The following is a 22,969-nucleotide window of genomic DNA, read 5'->3' on the forward strand; positions in this document are numbered from 1 at the left end:
GTTAGAGTCCCCTTGCCGTCAGGCTTACAGATGGAGGTTCTCGTGGTCTTAATCTCCATGCAATGCAAATGCGGGTTAGCTCCATCAAAAAGTCCTCCACGAAGGCAAATTTCTCCCAATACTCGATCCAGGAGTTCCCTTGTCTTCTCGATTGGGTTCAAAATTACAATGCTACGGAGTTGAACATTAGTAGTCGTAAACCCATAAAATTGGGTCGGCTGTTCAACGACGGTTATAAAATAAAATTGCTGCACATTTTTGAAATCACATCAATTAATCTTGATGCCCTAGAATTTTGTTTTATTCATATTCATTTTGTTTTTTTATCATTCAGTCACCGAGGTTCTTTTTTTCTTTTTTCGGCTACTGTGGTTTTAATAGTTTGGTTTCTTTCTTTCATTTTTCCATATTTTGTTGGCAAATTTACGTTTTACATTTCAAATCTCTTTTGTTTCCTCTCATTCACGTCTGGAAAATGGGAGCTTATTATTTGAACGCTTGAAACATGTCGACTGTTATTTTCAATTTGTATATTTTAGAAGCGAATGAAGTTTTTAATCAAGTAATAAGGTGATGTAACTCAAAATTATTTATTAGAAATCAAATTAGAATATCTTAAATATTTATCACAATAAAACAATCTTGTACATAAATTAGAACGAACGACTAAAATTACAATAATTATTCATCTTATTTTATTCTGCAGTAAGAAAAAAAAATCACTAATATCCGCTAAGTCAGACGAATAAAAGGCGAAAAAGTAAATTGCCCCTTCAAGATTCGATAAACAAAGTAATAGAATGTTTGCTTTACAGAAAAAATAAGAAGCTGATAAAACATGTGATAACAGAATTAATAAAGAAATCCTCTCGCCGGTTGCTGAAAAGTTGGATTCAGTATTGGGAAGATGTTTATCATTTGACATAAATTTTTTGATCATTAAGTAACAATACTGAATTTGAAAGTTGTAAAAGTACTTCGCAATTTTTCCATTAAGTTGCAAAATTGCTCTGCAATTTTTTTTAATTTTTATCCTACTTTAATTTCCATAAATAATGAATTGTAACTAAAGGGAGAGGCTATTACCTGCTTTATTTGAAAATGTTAAGTTCAGAATGCTTTTGTTTCCAGCAGCAGTATAGATTATATTCCGTCGGCACTCCACACTATTTCAATAATATATTCTTCAAGTTACATCCCCCTAGCTTCAATGCAATTAATTAAAAATATTTGCACTTAGTTATGGCACAAATCAATTGTTTTGTTTTTAAATTGCGAAAAGTAACCAAAGTAAGGATAATTTACAAAACGAATTTATAAATAAGGATCCCGCAGTGAACTGATCGTAAAGACAAGGTTCCCAGTAGAACACCGAAGACAGGCATCACTGGCGGTGTTGCTAAGCGGGTGGGTAACCACTTTGATCAGCCTGCGTAAGAACCGAGGGTGAGCGGTATCCGTTCTCGTTAAACTATTCTACCTGGCCGTGATGGCTCAAGGGAGAGAGCGTTTGTTTTCCAATGAGGTGAACCGGGTTCGAATCCCACATCCGGCTTGCACCGACAACAGTGCTGACGTGAAATATCCTCAGTGGTTGACGGATCATGGGAGGTTCTCGTGGTCTTCCTCTCCATGTAACGCAAATGCGGGTGAGCTCCATCAAAAAGTCCTCCACGAAGGCTAATTTCTCCAGATACTCGATCCAGGAGTTACCTTGTCTTCTGGATTGGGTTCAAAATTACAAGGCTACGGAGTTTAACATTATTAGTCGTAAACACTTAAATTGGGTCGGCTGTTCAACGACGGTTATAAAATAAAATAAAAAAATATTCAACCTAAAGTGCTCGACTTCGCGTGCATGTCGTCGGGCGACCAAAGCTGGGCAGCTATCTCCTTTGCAGAGGATCAAAATTACGATGGCTTGTCTTCGGATCATGCTCAGGGATGTTTCCCAGACCGTCGCCAATAGCCCTAGTGCGATGTAAATAAATTACCTACCTAAGAATAAAAGGCTATTCAAGTGAATGCCAGATATGTAGAACATGTAACACTAATGCTGAATACCTACAACCATACCCAAAATTCAATTCAGTATTTCAAACAAGTGGTAATTTTCAAATTATTTTGGGCCGCTAGAAACATAATGAAGTATCGGTGGACTTTGTGTCCCTCTTAGGGTTCAATATTACCCACTGATGTATTTATATTTATTCTTTTATTTTGCTTATTTCATGCATACATTTTCGAATAAAGCCGTACGAAATTTTTTTTTGAATAAAAGGCTATTAAAAAATAAATCTGGAAACAACCTTTCCTTAGATTTTAAAAATTTCCCCCTTATTCCGTAATTTGTACTAAAATCTTATTTATTGTAGAAGTGTTGTTCTTAAATGAACCTATTTCGTTTGTTTAGAGTTCAATTTCACTGAAAAAATTAGTTTTAGTTTTCTCTCAAATCCTTAACACTTGGTGCCATGGATGAGATAGTAGACGCTGGAGTTCGAATTAGACACGGGCATACTGGCTGGAAGTCTTTGGCTGACCCATAAATCAGCCAAAGAGGAGTTTTCGGCCAAATAAACTTTTTTTCAGGAATTTTTTTAATAACTGGAAAAAGAAAAATTCCCTCCCCCCAAAAAATTACAGGCGACTGTTTCTATCCTGAAAGTTGTTTAAATTTGCTTATTCTACAAAATTGCTACCAGTTATCTAGCTTTAGAAAAAATCTTCAAGGAAGGAGAATTAGGAACCATTAATCAATAAGATGACAGGCTTAGAATTTTGGTGTTACAAAAAATATTTTTCATCAAATCGAAGAATTGTACTTGGAGATTATCGTTTAAGCAACCTTCGTTAGTAGAGATAGAATCATAAGAGAGTTATGGAATTAATCTAAACCCCTGATATGCTTGAGAAAAAGTAAGAAGTTATGATTGTCCCTCTCTAGCTCTAGAGCCTTATAACCAAATCAACACATAAGTTTAAATAAGTCTTCTGCTCTACTTGAAATTAAAAGTCTAAAATACTCAGAAATGAACAAAAACAAAATTATATCAAAAGACACAAAAGATAAAAAAAATTGCTAATAATAAAATATAAACAAATTTAATTAACTAATTTTGTACAACAAACACTAGATTCAATTAAATAAAAGTATGCATTTAAATAATAAACAAAATAAGTAAAAACAAGAAACACATATTTAATCATAACTAAACATAAAAAGATTAAATGCTAATAGTGATACCTTTTAAGCATACATTGTAATTTTAATTTGTTTTGTAGGACCTATTAAATTTTCAGCTCGAAAATGTATACTAAAAGATTTTAACAAATGTTCAGATAAAGTTTCAAAGTAAACTATTACATTGCAAACTATTTTCTATCAAGGATTAAAATAAATTAAAAATTATCATTACATAAATTTATGAAAACTAATTTATTCTTAGTTGTTTAATTTTTAAGGCAATAATAAAACATTAATTAATAATTATGTACGATTATTTCCATTAGCAATTGATATTTCTTAATAATTCAATGGTTGATGTCTGTTTCAGTTAACACAAATATTTTGAAAACGAATAAAGACACGAAAGATTTGTTTTCAAAATCAGATCAATTCATTTTAAGAAATTTTACAAGATCTACAAGTAATATTATCTTTTAAGCAGGCTTAAATTAAGGCAAATTATTTTGGCGATTTTTGAGAAAAGGTTTGTGATTAAATCAAGACTATAAAGTTTTGATTTAATCACAAACGTTTATTTTTGAAGTACATTAATAAAGTACTTTGTATTTAGTAGATCTTAATAAGTAAAAATGGAACATTTTGGATACTATTTGTTTAGTAGTATATGATTCTTTCTTTAGTAGTATATGATGAGTGACGAGACAGAAAAAAGAATGAACATACAAAATTTTGCACTGATCACTAAAACAAAAACTAATATTCTAAATAATATCTTAAAAATTTATTTATTTCAACTGTACAATTACAAAAAGTAGTTACAATATGACTGAAGATAAGTTAGAATTCAGAGATAAAAAGATTGTTTTTAGTACATGTTGACTAAATACTCTCGATGTCATTCATATAAAGGGCTAAAATATACAAGATACAAAAATTATTACTCTACACATCTGAGTATAATGTACAAAAACATAGCATAAGTTAAAACTAATATTTAGTCGGTAAAGCTAAAATATATTGCTGTCACAAATTCTTGATATATGTGCAATCCTTTGATTTTTGTCTTGACACAGCGATACAATATTATTTATGATTTTTTTTTTATTTTACACAATGTTTATGTTGACCTGAAATAATTGCACATGTACAGAAAACAAAAGAAAAAAAAACAAACAAACCAAAGGATTACTTAAGTAATGCTTGGATGTACAAATTACATATCTTCGGTATTCATAATCACAGTAGGGAGGCAGTTTTTTTGAAACAATAAGTAGTTCTCCGCCCGAAACAACTAATAAAATTGTGTTCTCCCTGTTGTATCTGTTATAGTTAAGATACAAGGCATAGTGGTAAATGTAATTTCTATTGCACGAGAACACACTTTCCTTTTCATGTGAGCAGCAAGAACAGTCTATAAGGCAGCCTTCCATACTTCTTTCAAGCAATAGCATCAGGCCATTGGTCCACATTAAGAAATACAACAGTTGCCATTTTTTGTGAACACCTAAGGAAATAAAAAGACAATAATAAATTAGCCAGAAATTTCTAATTTTTTGTAATAAGGCATGGAAAAGGTACTAGATAAGAAAAACATAGCAGTTAGGTTTACTATTAAAAAATACTAAAATTATAATACATTTTTTTCACTACAGTTAGAGAATGATAACATGGTCAAGTGATCCTAATTTTTATTATTTAACATTTTAATAGATTCATTTAAGTAGGGCTGTAATGAATATTTTGCCACTATTTGGCTGTTTTGCCGAATATTCGACAATTTATTTTTAGGAAAATACTTTTTCGAACAAGTTTTTTTAATTGCTTTTTTTTCTTCAAAATAATATGAAAATAATAGATTATTGGAAACAGTTTTTACACACATTTGTTAAGTTCTAAAACTTGCAAATATATGTCCTGGGAAACAAATGGAAAAGTGAAATTTGAAGAATTTAAGTTAGATTTGTATTTTATATTGAACCACGAGTTTTGTACTGTCGATTTTTTCCCCTTTCTTTTTTTAAAATTATATTCCGGCAAGTCAGTTTTGTGACGTTTCTATTTGTTTAGTTTTTGCTGTTTTTACTATAGACCAGTATTTCAACAGAGAGCTTTTCGTAGAACTTAATACAGATCAGGGTAATACCGATAACATAGAGATTTGTGATTTTTAAAGCTAAAGTTGTGCTTTACGCCCAGAAGCAGAATATTTTCAAATGTTCTGCAACAGTACTTATTAATATATACAAATGTTCTGCAAGGATTTCACAGCGAAAAAAAGTTAGCTTTACATTAAAATACCGTATTTTTCGGCGAAAGCGCCGCTTCGTTAGAAGCGCCGCACCTAGATAGAAATGAATTTTTTTTAAAAAAAGTTATAGTAAGCGCCGCAATGGCGCTGAACCGCATATATCAGCATCCTTTCAGATGAGACCTTTAAATTACCATTTAGAATATCTGTATAATAAAAAATTACATTTTTTTATGCATTTCACAAAATAAAGTTTTAATTTCTAAATTATAATAAAAAATTTCTTTTTCAGCGAAAAAAAAAAAAGCAACAAAAAAAGTTTTCTCTTTCAGCAAAAAAAAAGAAAAGAAAACAACAAAACTATATAAAATAAAGTTGTTCTTACTAGTTCGCACCGCGCCAAAAAAACAGAAGAACAGCAAAAAAATATTTATATGTTCAGTAGCTGAATTAAGGCTGAACTGATTACAGGAATCCGTAAAACAATGCAATAAGAAAAATAAAATAAAAATTTATTAAAAGAAAGATTTTAAAATAAAAAGATTTTAAAATTTATTACCGTTAACAATTTGAGGAAAAATGATAACGTCATAATAACGAAACAGCTAATAATAATGAAATAACTAATAATAACAAGAATAAGAAATAACTAAACAGGCCCCAAAAAAATTCTGAAGAAATTAGCGAACGGGAAATAAGTTTCACTTTCACAATCTTTGAGGGTGTAATTTTAGTGGGTAGAATGCCCTCTCCTTCAATGGAAATAACCCAATGTGACTCAATATTTAAAAGGGGTTGGGGAAAAGAACAGGGTATGGGACCCCTAATCCAGCATTCCAAAATTTGGCACTTAATCTGATCTAATCTTTTTTTTAAATTTTTTTTTTTAAGAAATTTATATTGATAAGACAAAAAAAATCAGCTATATTCTTTTTATTTGGAATTTTATTCTGTTGAAGTAACTTACTTTATTTTATCTTTTAAAAATAAAAAAGCTTGAAAAAAAACTATAAATCTGTGTCAAAAGAAACATCTGTTTCTTAAGCAGTTTAAAATAAAGTGAGAAGTAAAAACACTTGCATTTCCAATGAACAAAATAAAGAAATGGAAGTTGGAAAAAACTGATCAATCAATCTTGACAGCTGTGCTTGTGCTTTACCCCCAAATTTCCCTCTTCTGTTTGACCATAAATTGGCCACACCCAGTTGACATTGAAACTACCAGGTGGACAACAAAATGAATTCTATCCCTTTTGCTGTTTTTTATTCGATTCATAAATTTTTTTTTATTTTGCCGCTTTTTATTTTTTCTTGTTAATTGTTGCTTGCTTGTTTTTTTTTTATCGTTATTAGTTTTTAGCTTGTTTTTTGTTGTTATTCAATGTTAGTTTCTTAGCATTAATTGTTAAAATATTTTTTTTTTTTTTGTAGTTCCCTGTTAGCTTTTTTTTTCTTCTTGCGAGGTAAGCGTCTTTTGTTAAAACAAAATGTTATCTAAAAGAAAAAACGAGAACTATGATCTCGCTCCAAAGAAGAAACGATTATTTCTTCTTCATAGGATTCTGATTATTTCTTCTTGATTATATTATATAGATTATTATTTTGATTAGTAAAATTTCTCTTAAGATGGGCCAGTTTTAAATTCACCCCATCATAATCTACGATCGAAACTTGACTAAATTTATTGGTTTTTCTGAAATTAACAGTGGAATTGAATTATAGTAAAATTTGGGGGCCATATTGGAATTTCCGAAAGAGATCCGAAGTTCGGCATTTCGTCAGTCCCGTGAGTGTCGGATTTAGGGTCCTATACTTCCTTTTCTGTTCGCTCAAATTACAATTGCCAAGGCGCTAAATAGATTTCTAGCTTGCGATTTTTCCTTAAGCTGGGGGTGGATACAAGATGCATACCTTTTAAATTTTCTCCTTATGCGATGTTTTTTTAAAGTTATTATTTCGTTTATTTATTTTCTTACAGGCTGCTGCCAAAAAGTTTGCTAAGAATTGGCGATGTTCTGCAGCAGATCGCGATATAGGCGAATATTTCGTTGACTTCGTTGTTAATTTTTTTAAATAGTCTTTCTCTCAGAAAATTATTCCATCTTAAATAACTTTCCTTGACAAATTTTTTTGCTACTAAAAAATATTTCGTCGGAAGCGCCGCTGCATCGGAAGCGCCGCATGTAGGAAAAAAACAACTTTTTTTTCGATAGCGCCGCGGCTCTTCCGCCGAAAAATACATATTTTCATTTATTAAAATACAGGATCATACACAGATACTGTACATTATTTTTAAACCAAGGCAAACATTCTTGATTTGTTACTTTTTCAATCACTTTTGAGGTGAAAAATTTTGTTAATGACGATGAATTATTAATAAATTATTATCGCAGGAATATGCTGTCACTTATTCAAGATACAAATTGTTCTGCAGGACCTCGTTTGTTCTGCGACGTACGTCGCAGTTTTAGGCACTTTCTGCTTCTGGGGCTTTACGAACTATTAATAACCTCTCCCCCCCAGTTTTTTGCCTTTTTTTTTCTTTATATAGGCGTTTTTATTGTGACATAACATATTTTAAGAACGTTTCTAACGAATTGTATTTTTTTATTGCATCTTTTCTTCTAAAAATACATCGAAGTAAAAAAGTTTAAAAAGATTTTTAGCATAAAATTTTTCTTTCAAAAATTAAGGACGATTTCTGTTTTGGTTTCTATTTAACATTTTCTCTTCGTGTTTTTATTAGGATGAAGCAATTAAGAGGACTTCTATTAAACTTTCGTTTTTCTTCACTTTTTCGCGAAAATACGGTAATTGGAAAACTGAGATGTTCAGCTTTAAAATTTTCTTCCAGAATTAAGATAATTTTTTTTTCTTATTCCGTTTTGCTTTTGTATATAATATTTTTTTATGTGCGATTTATGATTGCACGGCATTTTTAACAGCATTTCTCATCAACTATATTTCTTATAAAGTTTCATGGATGCTTGTTTTAACGGAAAATAATTTTAGCATTTAAGTTTTGCTTTAAGAATTAAGAAGATTTTTTTCTTCTTATTTCTCCTTTTTTATATTTTATCTTTAATGGCTGTTAGTCAGTTTTTCACTTATCTTTAATTGCTTACAGATAATTTAGTTTTTTCCCTTTACACCATATCAATAAATATAGTTAAATTTTGATTATTTTTCATAATGATAAAACTTATTCTTATATAAAAAATAATATTTATTAATAATTATTTTACTAAAAAAATGTCACTATTCGACCGCTGAATACGCAGTATACGGCCAAATTAATATTTGTTACAAATGTAGAGTTCCCCCTAAGAATAAAAAAGGGCAGAGTACTTCCTCACAGGAAAGGGCACTTAGAGTTTTTAAAGGGCATTCACATACCGCAATTAAAAATCAAAATGTGTAACATTATGCAATAACAGAATTTGATCAATTTGTAAATTACCCTCTTATACTATTTTATGTGTATATTTCACAAAGTACTATAAGTACAAAGTAAGTATACTCACACTTATTATCTAACCAGAAAAATTTAGCTTTTGAAAAATAATTAAAGGCAAGCCAAAAGACGATATCTGTATATAAATATTCTTAAAAAAAAAATAAATAAATAAATAAATAAAAAAAATATTATTAAAAATTTTTTTTTACTGATAAACTTTAAAGCTTTCTTTACATTTTAAAATGAAAATTGGGAGAAAATAAAAATTTAAAGGTACATTTTTAAATAAAAGGTATTTGTTTAGAAAAAGGCATTTATTTACCAAAATTTAAAATCACTAAAAAATTCATTATCGCCAAAAAAATAAATAGATGAATATCTCTGGGGTCGAATACTATGCGAATTTTAACTGCATAACCAAACATAAGAAAAAACTTATTAAAATGAAGGAATGAAATTAAAAATTAAAGTAAAATAACTATCAATAACAAAATAAAGCAGAAGTGGTCTTCTTAATAAAACAAGTGATTAAGAAAATAAAATAACTTCCTTGAAGATATAAAGTAAAAAGGCAGTGTTTTTACAAAATGGCCGCTTATTTTTACAAAAAGGGGAGGAAAAGCGCATTTATAGGGATGAAAGGGCAGGTGGGGCGGGCCGCTCTTTTTAAAACGCTAGAACACTGCTACTGAACTAGGCAAGAAAAACAAAAGAGTCAAGCTCTACATTAAAAAAAGTACTAAAATATATTAAATAAGGGGAAAATGATTTTTTGTTGTTGTTGAAGAAATGATAACATGGTTAGGGGATAATAATTTCAGTTATAAACATGTTAAAAATATTAATTTTAATGGAAGTAACAGCTTCAAGTCCTTAAGGCTTTTTTTTTAAAATAACAAAGGGAGACAAAAATATTTTTCTTAACTAGTCTTTTGTCTTTTTAAAGACATTAGTATCGACCCATAAGAAAAATGTCATTTTCTGACAGTGAAAGAGAGATTAAGTGAAAGAATGAGAAAATGAGCATTGTTTATTTTGAAGTTGAAATACGTAAATAAGTTAAAGTAACAATATATATTCTTAAACTATCTCATAAAAGGAAATTAGAACATTTATTAACAGATTTTTAGAAAATAAGCATTATTTGCATCTGAAGGTTTCTAATAAAATAAATAAATAAAATAAGATAAGAATATGAAGAAATTAAAACACTTATCAATACAATTTTAGAAAATATACTAGTTCCTTAAATTTAAATAATTATCAACACTTACAAAATTGAGTAATCACTTTTAATGATCTTAATTAGTGCGCTGATTTCATCGACAGACAATCGAAGTGAATTTTTAATTGTTCTATCTTCAGTTATTACTACGGATTTCAATGTAAATTTTAATAGAATTTCGGATAGCTCATTTAAATAATATTTTAAATGTGCCGATTTCATCGTTAATGTAAATAATGTTTTTCTTTTTTTGTTTTTGGCTTCTATAGCAACGCATTTCCATATCATTTCGAAAATAAGTATTTTTTATGCGATATTAATATGGCACGAGTTTTTAAATATGCAATTAAATAACTTTTATGGCGTACTTTATTTGTGCCGATTATATCGAAAAAGCAAGTTTTTTTTAAATTTTTTTTTATTTTTTTTATAAGGCAGTCAGCGTTAGAGTCTGCATACCCCACTGGTCATTTCTTTAAACCATGCTTACATATTAAATGTTTTTAAATCTTAAATAACATAAGTAAATGTCATGTAAAGATATTATGGTAAATATAAACTTATATTATATTTATTAACTCAATTCCAATGTACAATTCTTAAAACAAATGACATACGCAAAAAAAGAACAACTCTTAGGTCTTAAGATAGATCAGGCACTGGTTAGAGTAATTCATTTACACGTTACTTCAAATTTGCATTCTAAATAATTTTATTAGAACACGCGAAGTTCAAAAAGAAGAGGAATAACTTTATTTTCAACTGTTCACTCTTATAATTCTGTTTGTAATTTTTTGATCCTTAAAAAATACCTTCTAACAAAAAAACAAAAAGTAACATCCATAAAGTCTTTTATAATGTTAAATATAAATTTCGATATCTGAAGTACATTCCCAACTAATTGTTGAATCTTATTTGGCGTTCTAATGGTTTTAATTTTAATCACTTTAAACCTTAAAAATTTTCTTTAAAGTATTTAATTGAGACATTAATATTACTCAAAAAATATTAAGTCTTAATTATTTTTAACTTTCATTCTATGAACACTTAAGTTTTGTTTTTGTGGGAATTAATTTTAAAATAAGCCTTTTTTTAATGTGATAAAAAATTTCCCCCAATGTTTATATTTACTTTGTCTTATTTGAAAGGAAATATTTTTTTAAACAATATAAATTTTGCTTACATCACTTTTGGACGAATTATTTAAAAGGATTCAATTAAATGCAAACATATATGAGAACGTTGACAGATAAAAAGGATGTAGTGCCTAAAACTATTATTATAAAAATTACCATAATTGCCGTCAACAAGCCTATGCACTTGATAATGCTCCATTTGTGAATTTGCTGTTCAAGTGGCATTTCACTGAAAAGGTTGTGTACCCCTAATTTAAATCGTTATCAAAGATACAGATGATTATTATTTTTTTATTTTTATTACATAGACAACATCAGTGCCCTCAGCTAGCTTACAGCTCTATTTAATCAAAATGAATTTCACTGAAAGTTTATAATCATGCGTAAAGTTATATTTTATTTATATCTAAGAGACTATTTTTTGAGACACTATTTATTATTGGTTAGCATAACAATGCCACATTATTTTAAAACTTTATTTTATTGTAAAAGACTTATAGAATAGGAGTTACTGTAAATCAATTTTATTCAAAATGGAATAGAAATAATTTCAATGATTTTTACAGTAAGTAGAATTAAATTTCTCTCTCTTTTTCTCTAACTAGACTATAATGGAAAATTTTTAGTATGATATAGAGCATTTTTTGAGTATATATTTTATAAGCAACTTATATACAAATGATTTAAAGCATACTATTTTCATTTTTAAAATCACCTTTTGGCAAGGATTTATACCACCAAGGAGCAAAATAAACATTTTAAAAATTATAAATATAGTAAAATGGAAGAAACACTTTTTAAATATTTATGAAAACAAACATATAATGTTTTAAACAGCAATTTCTTTGAATTTATAAGATTTTAAATGCAATGAAAGAAAAATAATTATAATAATTAGCTGGTAGGGAACAAGCTCTGAAAAAAATTATTAAAAAGGATAAAAAAAAAAAAATTGGCATAAGATGTACAGGATAAAGTAGACAACTCTGGGGGTAAAGAGGCTTATTACCTATTAACAGGATAAGTAATATTTATAACTAAAATTAAAGTATTACTAACATCAAGTATAGTTAGTTTCTTTTTTTAGAGACTGCCAACATGAAAGCAATGAATTTTTGTGTAAAACTATAAACCTGCAATGCAGAAGTGCGGTAAAGATAGGGATCAGGAGATTAAAACCCATACCATAAATAATCCTCAATAATTAAATTGATCAGAAAAGAGCTGATTCATAGAAAACTATTCCATGGCAATGAAAAACGAAAAAAGATAACAATGAGGCAAAATTAATGCAATGCAAATTTCTTTTCCTCGTTCTACCAAGATAGAAAAAAATATGAAAATGTTGCTTTAATAAAGATGTATCAGTAATTGTCTGCAGTACACTGCCAATTAAGAACGATATGACCATGTCTGAAAAAATATACCAATATAATTTTTCCAAAGACTTAAATTTAAACAGCTGTTGAAAAAAGAATAGAGAAGCGTGAGCCCGATAGAAAAAAATTCAAAATAAAAACATTCAAGTCAGTTATGCATAATTCAAAATGAAAATAAAAGTTGAAATTTTAATTTAACTTTTTTGGTAAATTAGCAAAGTTTCCACATTAGTTCCTGCTATCTCAATTATTTAATTATAATTATTATTCATAAATTATAATTAAAAGTAGTTGAATAGTCTTCCTATTTACATTATCATGTATTGATGAGTTATGGATGTCTGTTAAATTTGCTGTTTCAAAACTGTCAATTTTGAAACAGCACAGCAATTAAAGATAAATGGTCTTTTTCCTTTTTAAGAAAATTGTTTTTTTTCTTTATAGTTTTAATTTTTCTGCATACTTATAAAATATACTTATACCCAGGGTTGGCAAGATTTTGCCGAAAACCATGGTAAATACCGGTAAAAACCGTCCTGGCAAAAACAGGTTTTTGCCAAGCAAAGTGGCAAAAACCTATATTTTCCAAGATGAGAGGACAAAAACACATTTTTGATACAAAATTATTCCTAAAATTGAAATATATACTATGAATATAAATAATTACAAAAAAATTAACAAAACCATTATTCCATAATTAAATGATAATGTATCATTTTAGTAGTTTAAAACATTATTGATTGGAAAATTTGTGATTATTCTCTTTTTTCCAGTGAAATGAACTTATTTTTAAATTAATACAAATATAATTTAAAGCATAAAATATCTATCAACATGTGTAGTTAATTATTGTACAAATAATAATTTTTTATAATAAATAATAGTATTATACAAATAATAATATTTATTTGTAAAAAAAGATTTTTTTCAGGATTCTAAAATGAAAAGAGATCAAAAACTTTCAATCTTTTAAAAATTATTACCCTTAGGTATATTAATATGTTAAAAATAATTTTTTCATGTAATGTATCAAAATTATTATTCCTTATGATTGATTTAAATTTGTTTCAAGTATTTTGTAATAATATTTAATCAGCAATTTAGATAATTCGGTTTTTGCTGGTTTTTACCAGGTTTTTGCCACTGTCCTGGCAAAAACCCCTTTTTGCCGGCAAAAACTCCAACCCTGCTTATACCATTAAATGTGTACTTTAGATTTCTGTTTTTTTTTTCTAATAAAAAAAAAGTTATAACAGAAGGTACATAATTGCAGTTAGCTCAGATAAACCTTAATTAGAAACATTCTCTCTAGATATTTAGAAGAACAAAACTTTCTAGTATATAACAGGGTGCATAGCCAAATCGTTTAACAAAAAATAAGCACCTTTTAAGTACTTTTTAGGAACTCAAAAAATATTTTTAAGCGTTATATACATTAACAAAATGCAAAATAATTTTCATAGACTTTAGATAACAAGAAATAAAAAATAAGAAAATAACAAGTTTCTGATAAAGAACTTTTTTCTTGATTATATTAGCCGTTATAAAATGATAGAGAGATTTTACGGTTCAATATCAGAGGGTGGAACTGAAATTGAGAATATCTTGCAAAATGCAGCAGAGTTGCACATGAGAAGGCAATAATCTCACCGAACCCAGCTCAGTAGATGCACATATGAACTCGCAAATATTTCACCAAACATATAAAATGATTGGCGCTTTCATATGCTATGGACCGAATGTAAGCCAAAATAGATGTGAAAACGTTGAATATAACAATGTGAAAAGCATGCTTTTGCATAATATGAGACGAAAATCGATATGGCAACGAAAAAAATAAAATTTTTGAAAAGGGAAAATTAAGCACTTTTTAAAAACACCCGATGAAAATAAGCACTTTTTAAAAATGCTACGCACCATGTATAATACAAAGGAATTTTTAATGTCAGTAGAAATAAATTTAGTTTCCATATAATTTTCTTGAACCAATATTAAAAAAAAAACAAAGTGATGTTATATATGATTAGCTTTGGGATGACACAGCAGCACATATCAATGCTGTGTATTACAATTTGGTGAAATCCCACAAGTGTACATTTTCAATATGTGAACAAATGAAGTATACTGCAGTCTTGAAATTGAGTAATGAAACTGAATCAGATGTTAAAAACAAATAATATTAACTGGAACACTAAATTTCTTGTAATGAAGCAGTATGGTTCAGCTCATCATTTATAGACTATGAAATGTCAAATAGTTGTTAGATTCAGTGGACATTATTCTGAAATGCCTGTATGCTACACTGAATGCCATGCTGGAATGTTTTAGCACTGCTAACAGCTTTGGAAATAATGTGGAACCGACAGTAAAGAGAATAATTATATTAATTTGTAAATGTGGAGAACTGCAATCTAGCTGAAAAATAGTGGGACGCAGGGACTTAGACATAATTCAAAAGTACCAGATACCTAAAATATTTTTTGTTTCTAAGTGTTGCAAATCATAAGAACCAACACTATTCAGGTTTTCTTACTTTTAGTACCTTCTGCATAATCTAAAAGTCATGTACAATGTTGAGAGCAGTTTAATGCTTAATCCGCGTTATAATTAATTTAATTAAAAAAATAAACATGCACAATGAATAAAGACTTCGACCTCGCTAAATAAACTATTGCAAACTTATTCTTTTAACAAGAAAAATTTGAATGTAAATTTTTTTTTTTTCAGAAATCATTTAAAACTTATGTTGGCTATGTTCCCCCCTACCCACAATTTGTGAAAAAGTACTGTCAAAACTACCAGAATATGGTAAAATTTACTGCGTTTCTGGCTCTATGGGAAGACCAAAAAATTTGGCAATATTTACCAAAGAAAAAATTGAAAAATTAACAATAAAATGCTTTATAATTCAGGGGTCAGTCTAGGTATTTCTGAGAGGTACCTATTGTGAAAATTTAGACATAATTTGTGAAAATTAAAAATTATATTAAAAAATCAACACAAAAATGTGGATTTATCTCTTTGTAAGGGATATAAAAATGAAATTTCAAGAAAAAGTATTTTGTGAAACTACTGTTTTCTCTTAAGTTAAATTTGCGAAGGTACCGATAAACGGTAGTAAATTTGGCCTGAACAGACCCTTGCAATTAGTGATAAAATTTAGCAATTTTCTTATAACTTAGAGGATGGTATAAAAACAATTTATCTGGCTTAATTTACTCATTTTTAGCATTTATTAAATTTCTGGTAATAAGAACTTTAATTTTGAAAACCAGAATTTGCACACAAACCGTTCACACATGAAAGCAAAAAACTACCAAATAAAAAGGTTCAAATACTGTAGATTTGGATTTTATTAACCAGAAATATGGTTTCTTTACCAGGATTTTTTCGCCGTGTATAACGAGTATTGTCCTGCAAAGAACTTACAGTCGAACCCCGCTATAGTGAACCTGGGATATAGTGAACACTCGGATGTAATGAACTTTTTTAGGGGTCCCGTCCGTATTCCTATTTAAATTATGTTATTTTTAACTCTTATAGTGAACAGCTTAGAACTTGGAAACTCGGTTATAGTGGACTCAAATTTCATTTCTTTAAATATCTTTTTCCCATCTTTAAACTTGTAGGTGTTGGGACTGAAAATGAATGCATTCCTATAAAATGTGTCATATTACTCTCCTTTATGCTTATCACTTTTAACTATACTGTAATAAATGTCAAACAGAATCTTATACTCCCCCCTCCCTGACAAGCCTCGCTTGTCCATCTCTTTTCCCCAAGCTTGCTCTACAACTAGTTAACTTGGCCACCTGCTGAATTTTTGGAATTTTCTTATCTGTTCAAACCATATTCTTTACAAATCACCCCTTGACAAACAAGAAGGGGAACAATTTAACTCATTCTACAGCTGCTCTCTTCATATTCTTACATTATCTATTTGAGACAAGATTTTTATTTCAAAAGCAGTGAAAATGGCAAATTCTCTAAAGAGAAAAGCATTTTCGATAGAGGACAAAGTTAAAATTGTAAAGCGTATTGATGATGGAACCAATCAATCGACACTGTGTAAGGAATTTTCCTTGTCAAAATCTACAGTTTCAAACATTTGGAAAAATCGAAGTGCAATTCTTGCAGCATACGACTAAAACGTGGTTTCACCGAAAAAACTGCGTGGAGTTGAAAGAGAAAACATGGAAGATGCTTTGTTAAGATGGTCCAAAATCTTGTTCAAAATGTAAAAATCTTGCATTCTTTGCACATTGTAGATAAGGAAATTGATGAACTCAATTTAAAATCAAATTGTGCTCAATCAAAAATCACAAATTTTTTTCATAAAAAGTGAAAATAAAACAAATATTTAGCGACGTAATTACTTTTTCCATCAATTTTTGCTTTATTATCTGTTAATTAGTTAATAATTTTTTAAATAACTTATGCAAAATTGCAAAGCCAATTTTCAATCATTCAACTGTCTTATGCAAAAAATATTCTTCAAAAAATTTGGATATAGTGAACCATCGGTTATAGTGGACACATTACTGAGTCCGCAGACGATTCACTATAGCGGGGTTCGACTGTATATTTATTGAATGCAATTAAAATTATTCTTTCTCATTTGTTGGTAAAAATTTATGAATATAAAAATGCCTCTTACTGTTATGTATAGAATTTTTTAGGTTAATTTTTCAGTATAAAAAAATGCTTTACAAATTGTGTGAGTTACCATATTTTTACATTTTAACAATTTCCAGGGAAAATTAGCTAGCAAGAAGAAAATGGATGAAAAATTTTACAATAAAAACAAACATAAGAAAAAGTATACAAATAATAAGAGAGAAAGAGAATTAATTACGACATTTTCAAAAATGAATTTTATCTATATGAATATAGAAGATATAAAAACAAAAATGCATTTCTCTGCTATTAAATGAGAAGTATCTGGGCATAATTATATGTTTAATATTGTTAGAGTTTACCATAATATGAATTATTATTATTCTTCAAATAAAAAAATATAAATAAATATACTGCAATAAAATAACATTTATTTAACTGAAATTCAAAATCAGATTATAAATTATCTTAATTTTAAATAATAAATTTACACATTTTTAAAAAAATATTTTGGAATTTTCTTCGTTAAAAACTGGTTTTGCTAAAATTCCACATTAATTTTTAAATTGTATTAAAGTGTATACAATTTTAAAAATATAGAAAACACAAAAGTATTTCAGAAAATTTTTTATGCTTTCGTGAGCTCAAAGATATATTTTAAAATTAATTTATCTCCTACATTCCTCTTCGAAGAAGTGCATTTGAGCATTTTGCACTTCTCTTGGGGATTTTTCTACATCTGAATTAGGAGATGATCATACATATTGTCATTTCTAAAAGAAAGGGAGGGTCGAAAAACTTTGCCACCCATCTTTTGACTTCGGGCATTTGTGGTAGTCAAGAGAGGTTGAGGTTTTAAATGCTTGGTACTTAGGAGTTTATCAGGTTTAAATAGCATGCAAGATGGACATTTTTCATCCTACATGGAAATAAGGTGGCTCGTCTTGCAAAACCCACCTTAATACTTTTTATTTTTGTCACACTAGAGCAGCACAATGGGCTGTTGGCAAACGGTCATAGAAATAAATTCAGTATTTATTTATTTATGAATTAATATTTGTAATAATCTTGTGTAATCATGATATAGCGATTTTACATCATTATATAAATTTTCCTTTGGACAACACAGGTCAAAGCGTCGACTGTATAAGCAAATTTTTTTGGGTTATCCCAAGTTTCTTATAGTAGTACATCAATCTAAATGTTATTATGACTAACACATAAAAATATAATACAACATCAAGCAATAAGAACTTAAATACCCAGTAGCACATTTTTCTTCCTTAGAATGACAAAATTTAAAATTGGCCAATAAAGATAATAAAATAAGTGATGTAAATTTTCTTCACAGCAAGAAAATGAATACATTTTTTTTCACCACATGGATATCAAATAAATTAAAATTTCCAATTTTTCCCCGTTAAAAAAAAAAATCACAAAAATTGAGAGATTAAAACGTCATGTGTAAACATTACCCTGCTCCTTCTTCAATTTTATCAGCAAAAATAAGTAAATACTATTTTCCCCTTTAGGTATATTTGAATAGTGACCAGCATAATCTAGACGAATTTCTCTGAGATTCAGAACAGGTATTAGCCCAAATGAGAGAGATTATACTATTGTAACTAAATAGATAGACATAAGTAATACTTACCATCAAAGAATTACACAACAGCAATAATTTTGCTTCTCCCTAACTGTGGAATAATTCATTTCTCTAACTATTTCTGCAAAAACTTCATTCACATTACATTTATTACGTGCAGAAGCTTCCATAAATGGACAGCCCCATAGTTGAGCAAGTCCCATGCCTTCGACTGTAGTCACTTCTCGTTGATTTTCTAAGTCAACTTTATTGCCGACAAGCAAGATTGGCACTCTTTCTGTATTTTTGACACGCATAATTTGTTCTTTCATATTCTTGATATCTTGAAATGTTTGATGACTTGTAATACTGTATACTACAACAAAACCTTGACCATTTTTAATGTAAAGGTCTCTCATGGATGCGAACTGTTCTGTACCAGCTGTATCAAGAATTTCAAGAACACAAGGAGCTGAATCAACTTCAATCTCTTTTCGATAAAAATCTTCAATAGTTGGATCATATTTTTCCATGAACATTCCAGATACGAACTGGACAGTCAGTGCACTTTTTCCAACACCTCCACTTCCCAAAACCACTACCTTGAACTCTCGCATGATTATTTACTCTGAAACTGAAGAAAATAAATTAAAAAATTATTGGTATAATAACACACTGATAATTAATCACTTAATTAGAAATTACATACAAAACTTCTTCATTTATATTAATAAATATTCTTATTAGTAAAACCTCTTCAGTTGTAACCACAATTTTGTCAATGAAATACTTCATTAGAACAGTATTTGCCAAACTTATGACTTTTGTGTATCCTTTCTAAATTTTCCGTAATGCTGTGTACCACTCATAAAAAAATGAATGCATATTTTACTATAGGAAAAATATCCTTTCTAAATTTTTCATAATGCTGTGTACCACTAATAAAAAAATGAATCAGTGTTTTCACTACAGCGCGAGAACGCGAGAATCTCGCATATTTTTTTCTTTGCTCGCATTAAAAAATGATTACCGCGAGAAATTCGCGCATTCTATAAATCAATTTCAAAATTCGCGAATTTCTTGCATTTTGGAAAAAGCTTCGAATTACGCCATTTAGAAAAAAATCCGTTTCACTTTTCTTCCTAGATCTTTCATTATTTTCATCATCTGCCCCATTATCTAGCTTCCCTATTTACCAGTATTATTTAGAACATTTTCGAACAACAGAACACAACCACGGAACCCCTTTCAGAGCACATTTCTCTACAATCACATGTTCACCGTAGGTAAGGTTTCTTCATGTAAGACGTTCAAATTTTTTATGCACTTATGTAAGATGGACAAATACCTTGTAAAGGCAAAATCTTCTATGATGATGCACCAAAAATATTCAATGCTTTAAAAAATAGAAGACGTTAAAAATTTATTATAATCAAAGAAATAATTTTTTTAAAGAGTTGTAGTGTTTTTTTAGTTTTTAGAAATCTCACTTAACTTATTGAAATCTCACCCTGCTTTTGAGAAAGGGTGAGAAATTCTCACCCATTTTTTTTCTATGATGAAAACGCTGTGAATGCATATTTTACTATAGAAAAATTGTACAAAAGTTAAAAATTACAACTGTTGACACCATTAATTATTAACTGTTAACTCTGCAAAAAGTAACCAATAGAAAAATACATAATCGTAAATTTTAATGGCTAGCCTTGTTTTTAAATAAAATGTTTTGAAATTTTCGTTTCCTGCAAGATATTTCACATAAGAACTTGTACCCCCGCTAAACTGTTCCTGTACCCCTGGGGGTATGCGTTCCACACTTTGGGAAACACTGCATTAGAAGAATCATGATAAAAAAGTTACCTAATATGACCCACACAACACTGTTAACTCAGTGATAATGGTTAATAAGTAGTAATCAAAAAGGATTTCAATATTAAATAAAACAATTTCTTTTATCAACATGCCTCTCATAACATAAATTGTAACTTAATAAAAAGTATTCAAATTCCTTAAATATTTATGATAAAGATTATATAAATAAAATACCTTATTGTTACAGCTAAGATAACTTATAACTAAGAAGTTTATAATATTTTTAGAAATTTTAATAAGATATCATCCTACTATACAATTTATAAAAACACAATTTAAAAATTCAATAGAATTCTTCTTATTGAACAGAATTCATATAATTAATCATGACTATGACACCTATTTAAGTAGAATTTTTTTTCTTCTGAAAATTATAATGTTTACAATTTAACCTTAAGCTAACTCAAAGAAACTCTTAAAATGATATGTTTATTTCATCCTTATACACTGTATGCAAATTATATTCCATCAGTAAATAAATATCAACAAATATTGGCCATAACTGTTAACATATCTGTTAAACATATAATTGCTTAAACTATTAGAATAAAGCCTTTTATGAGAAATAGATTATTAAATTAATAAATAAATCCTGAAATATAAAAAGACTAACCAACAGATAAACTATAATAAAAGAAACCATAAATAAAAAAAACATTAACAATTTATTTTTAATATTTTATTTAAATAGTCAGATTAGAATATCAACTGTTTTTAGACTTTGAATATTAACAAATTTGGTTTCAGACATTATTGATATCTTTCATACTTTGACAGGCTGTATCTGAATTATGACAAAAATCATTGAATATCAATCCTTAAGCACTTATTAAACACCTAGGTGTCCAAATTATTTTGGTTTCAATGAATGTTCAATTATGCTAGAATCCTAAAAAATAGCTTATAACTGACAGCTGTCACATGATGTTTTACTGTTACTTTATTTGACCTAATAAACAAAACATGGGATTTGAATATTTTCCAAAATAATTTCAAAAGTTTTAACAATGTGTGGAATTTTTTTTTATATTTAGAAATTTTATTATGAACATTTAAGGTAAGCAATTTGCATTACTACCTGAAATATAACAGTACAACAATATTGTTGAGTTTCAAGCATAGATCGAAGAAAGTTTCAGGATACACGATTTAATTATCTTATAAAAAATTTTCATTTCATTAGCATCAAAGTTTTGCATATATTTAATTATAATAAAATAAAATGAGTTAAATTAAATTCTATTATATCAAAATATTTAAAGAAATTTTTTACAAAATGAGTATTGATGAACAGAATATAATCATTTACGAAGATAAATACGTGATCACTGAATTTTAAGCTTAAGTTTGATAAGAAATTAAGTTTTGTAAATGCATAAATGATTTTCGCCAGTCTATCGTATCCTGTTTACATGAGTCATTCAAGATCAGAAAAGTAAATACGATAAGAAATAATTAATACAAAATGTGATATACCCCACAATGTGACTATATAATTTATCATCTAGAACTGGAATATTGATATAGGATAGTTGATTACTTAGAAACTATAATAATATTCATGCATGATCACACTGCACAAAGGCATGGATTACAACAATGAACATCATTGATGCCACTCCCACTTAGTAAGGGACGAAAATAAGAAGCAACAGAATCTTAAATGGTGATATGCGTCGTTAAAAAAGAATTAGATAAGTGCAATAAATACCTCACGGAGTTATAATGCGAGTTAATAAACGCAGGGTTGATAATGAGCTTCCTGCAACACACGCACGTCCTGTATCGTTCAGCTGATCATTTTCACCACTCGGCCTGAACTATAGGTGATCAATATGAAATAAAAACATTCGGGCGGGAACTAAAAATATTGCTACAGTTTAAACATAAAAGTAAGAAGCAAAAAAATAAATTAACATTTGCAGACAGCAAGAGTCATACAATGCACAGAGCTGACCTCATATCAATAATTTTCAATAACTTAAACAGACGTGTTGCCAAATCAAAAAAAGAAAAGTATGCAAAAACAGAGAAATAACTCACAAACCTGTCATTTTTCTTGATTTCAAATTGACATAAAAGATATTTAATCAAAATTTATTTCAAACATTATATGCTATTTGGGTAGAGATTTCATATAAAGGTATAAATCTTACTTATTTGCGTACTTCTTTTATTTCTCCCACAGAAACTGAAAGCAAAGTGATCTTCTTCAAACTTTATATTTCAAGGAAATTTTTTCATTAATGAATAAGATTTCT

At 28.5% G+C, this 22,969-nt stretch overlaps 1 protein-coding gene across 3 annotated transcripts; it reads right to left on the reverse strand.

Moving 5' to 3' along the window:
- Positions 1–3,949: 3,949 nt before the first annotated feature.
- Rap2l (Ras-associated protein 2-like) lies at positions 3,950–22,701 on the reverse strand. Of its 3 annotated transcripts, none has more exons than XM_087169156.1 (3): positions 22,420–22,701; positions 18,906–19,470; positions 3,950–4,694 (listed from the first exon to the last, which is right to left on the reverse strand). In XM_087169156.1, the coding sequence occupies exon 2, from the start codon at positions 19,451–19,453 to the stop codon at positions 18,908–18,910; it is 546 nt and encodes a 181-aa protein (XP_087025282.1). In that variant the 5' UTR covers positions 19,454–19,470; positions 22,420–22,701; the 3' UTR covers positions 3,950–4,694; positions 18,906–18,907. The 3 variants fall into 3 exon arrangements, with proteins under 3 accessions (XP_087025282.1, XP_087025283.1, XP_087025284.1); XM_087169157.1 differs by lacking the exon at positions 22,420–22,701 and adding an exon at positions 22,185–22,410; XM_087169158.1 differs by lacking the exon at positions 22,420–22,701 and adding an exon at positions 21,787–21,910.
- Between the last annotated feature and the right edge of the window lie 268 nt (positions 22,702–22,969).

This window comes from Parasteatoda tepidariorum, chromosome 8 (assembly GCF_982258835.1).
Source record: "Parasteatoda tepidariorum strain Cologne lab strain chromosome 8, Ptep-v5.0, whole genome shotgun sequence".
Taxonomy (NCBI): Eukaryota; Metazoa; Arthropoda; class Arachnida; order Araneae; family Theridiidae; genus Parasteatoda; species Parasteatoda tepidariorum.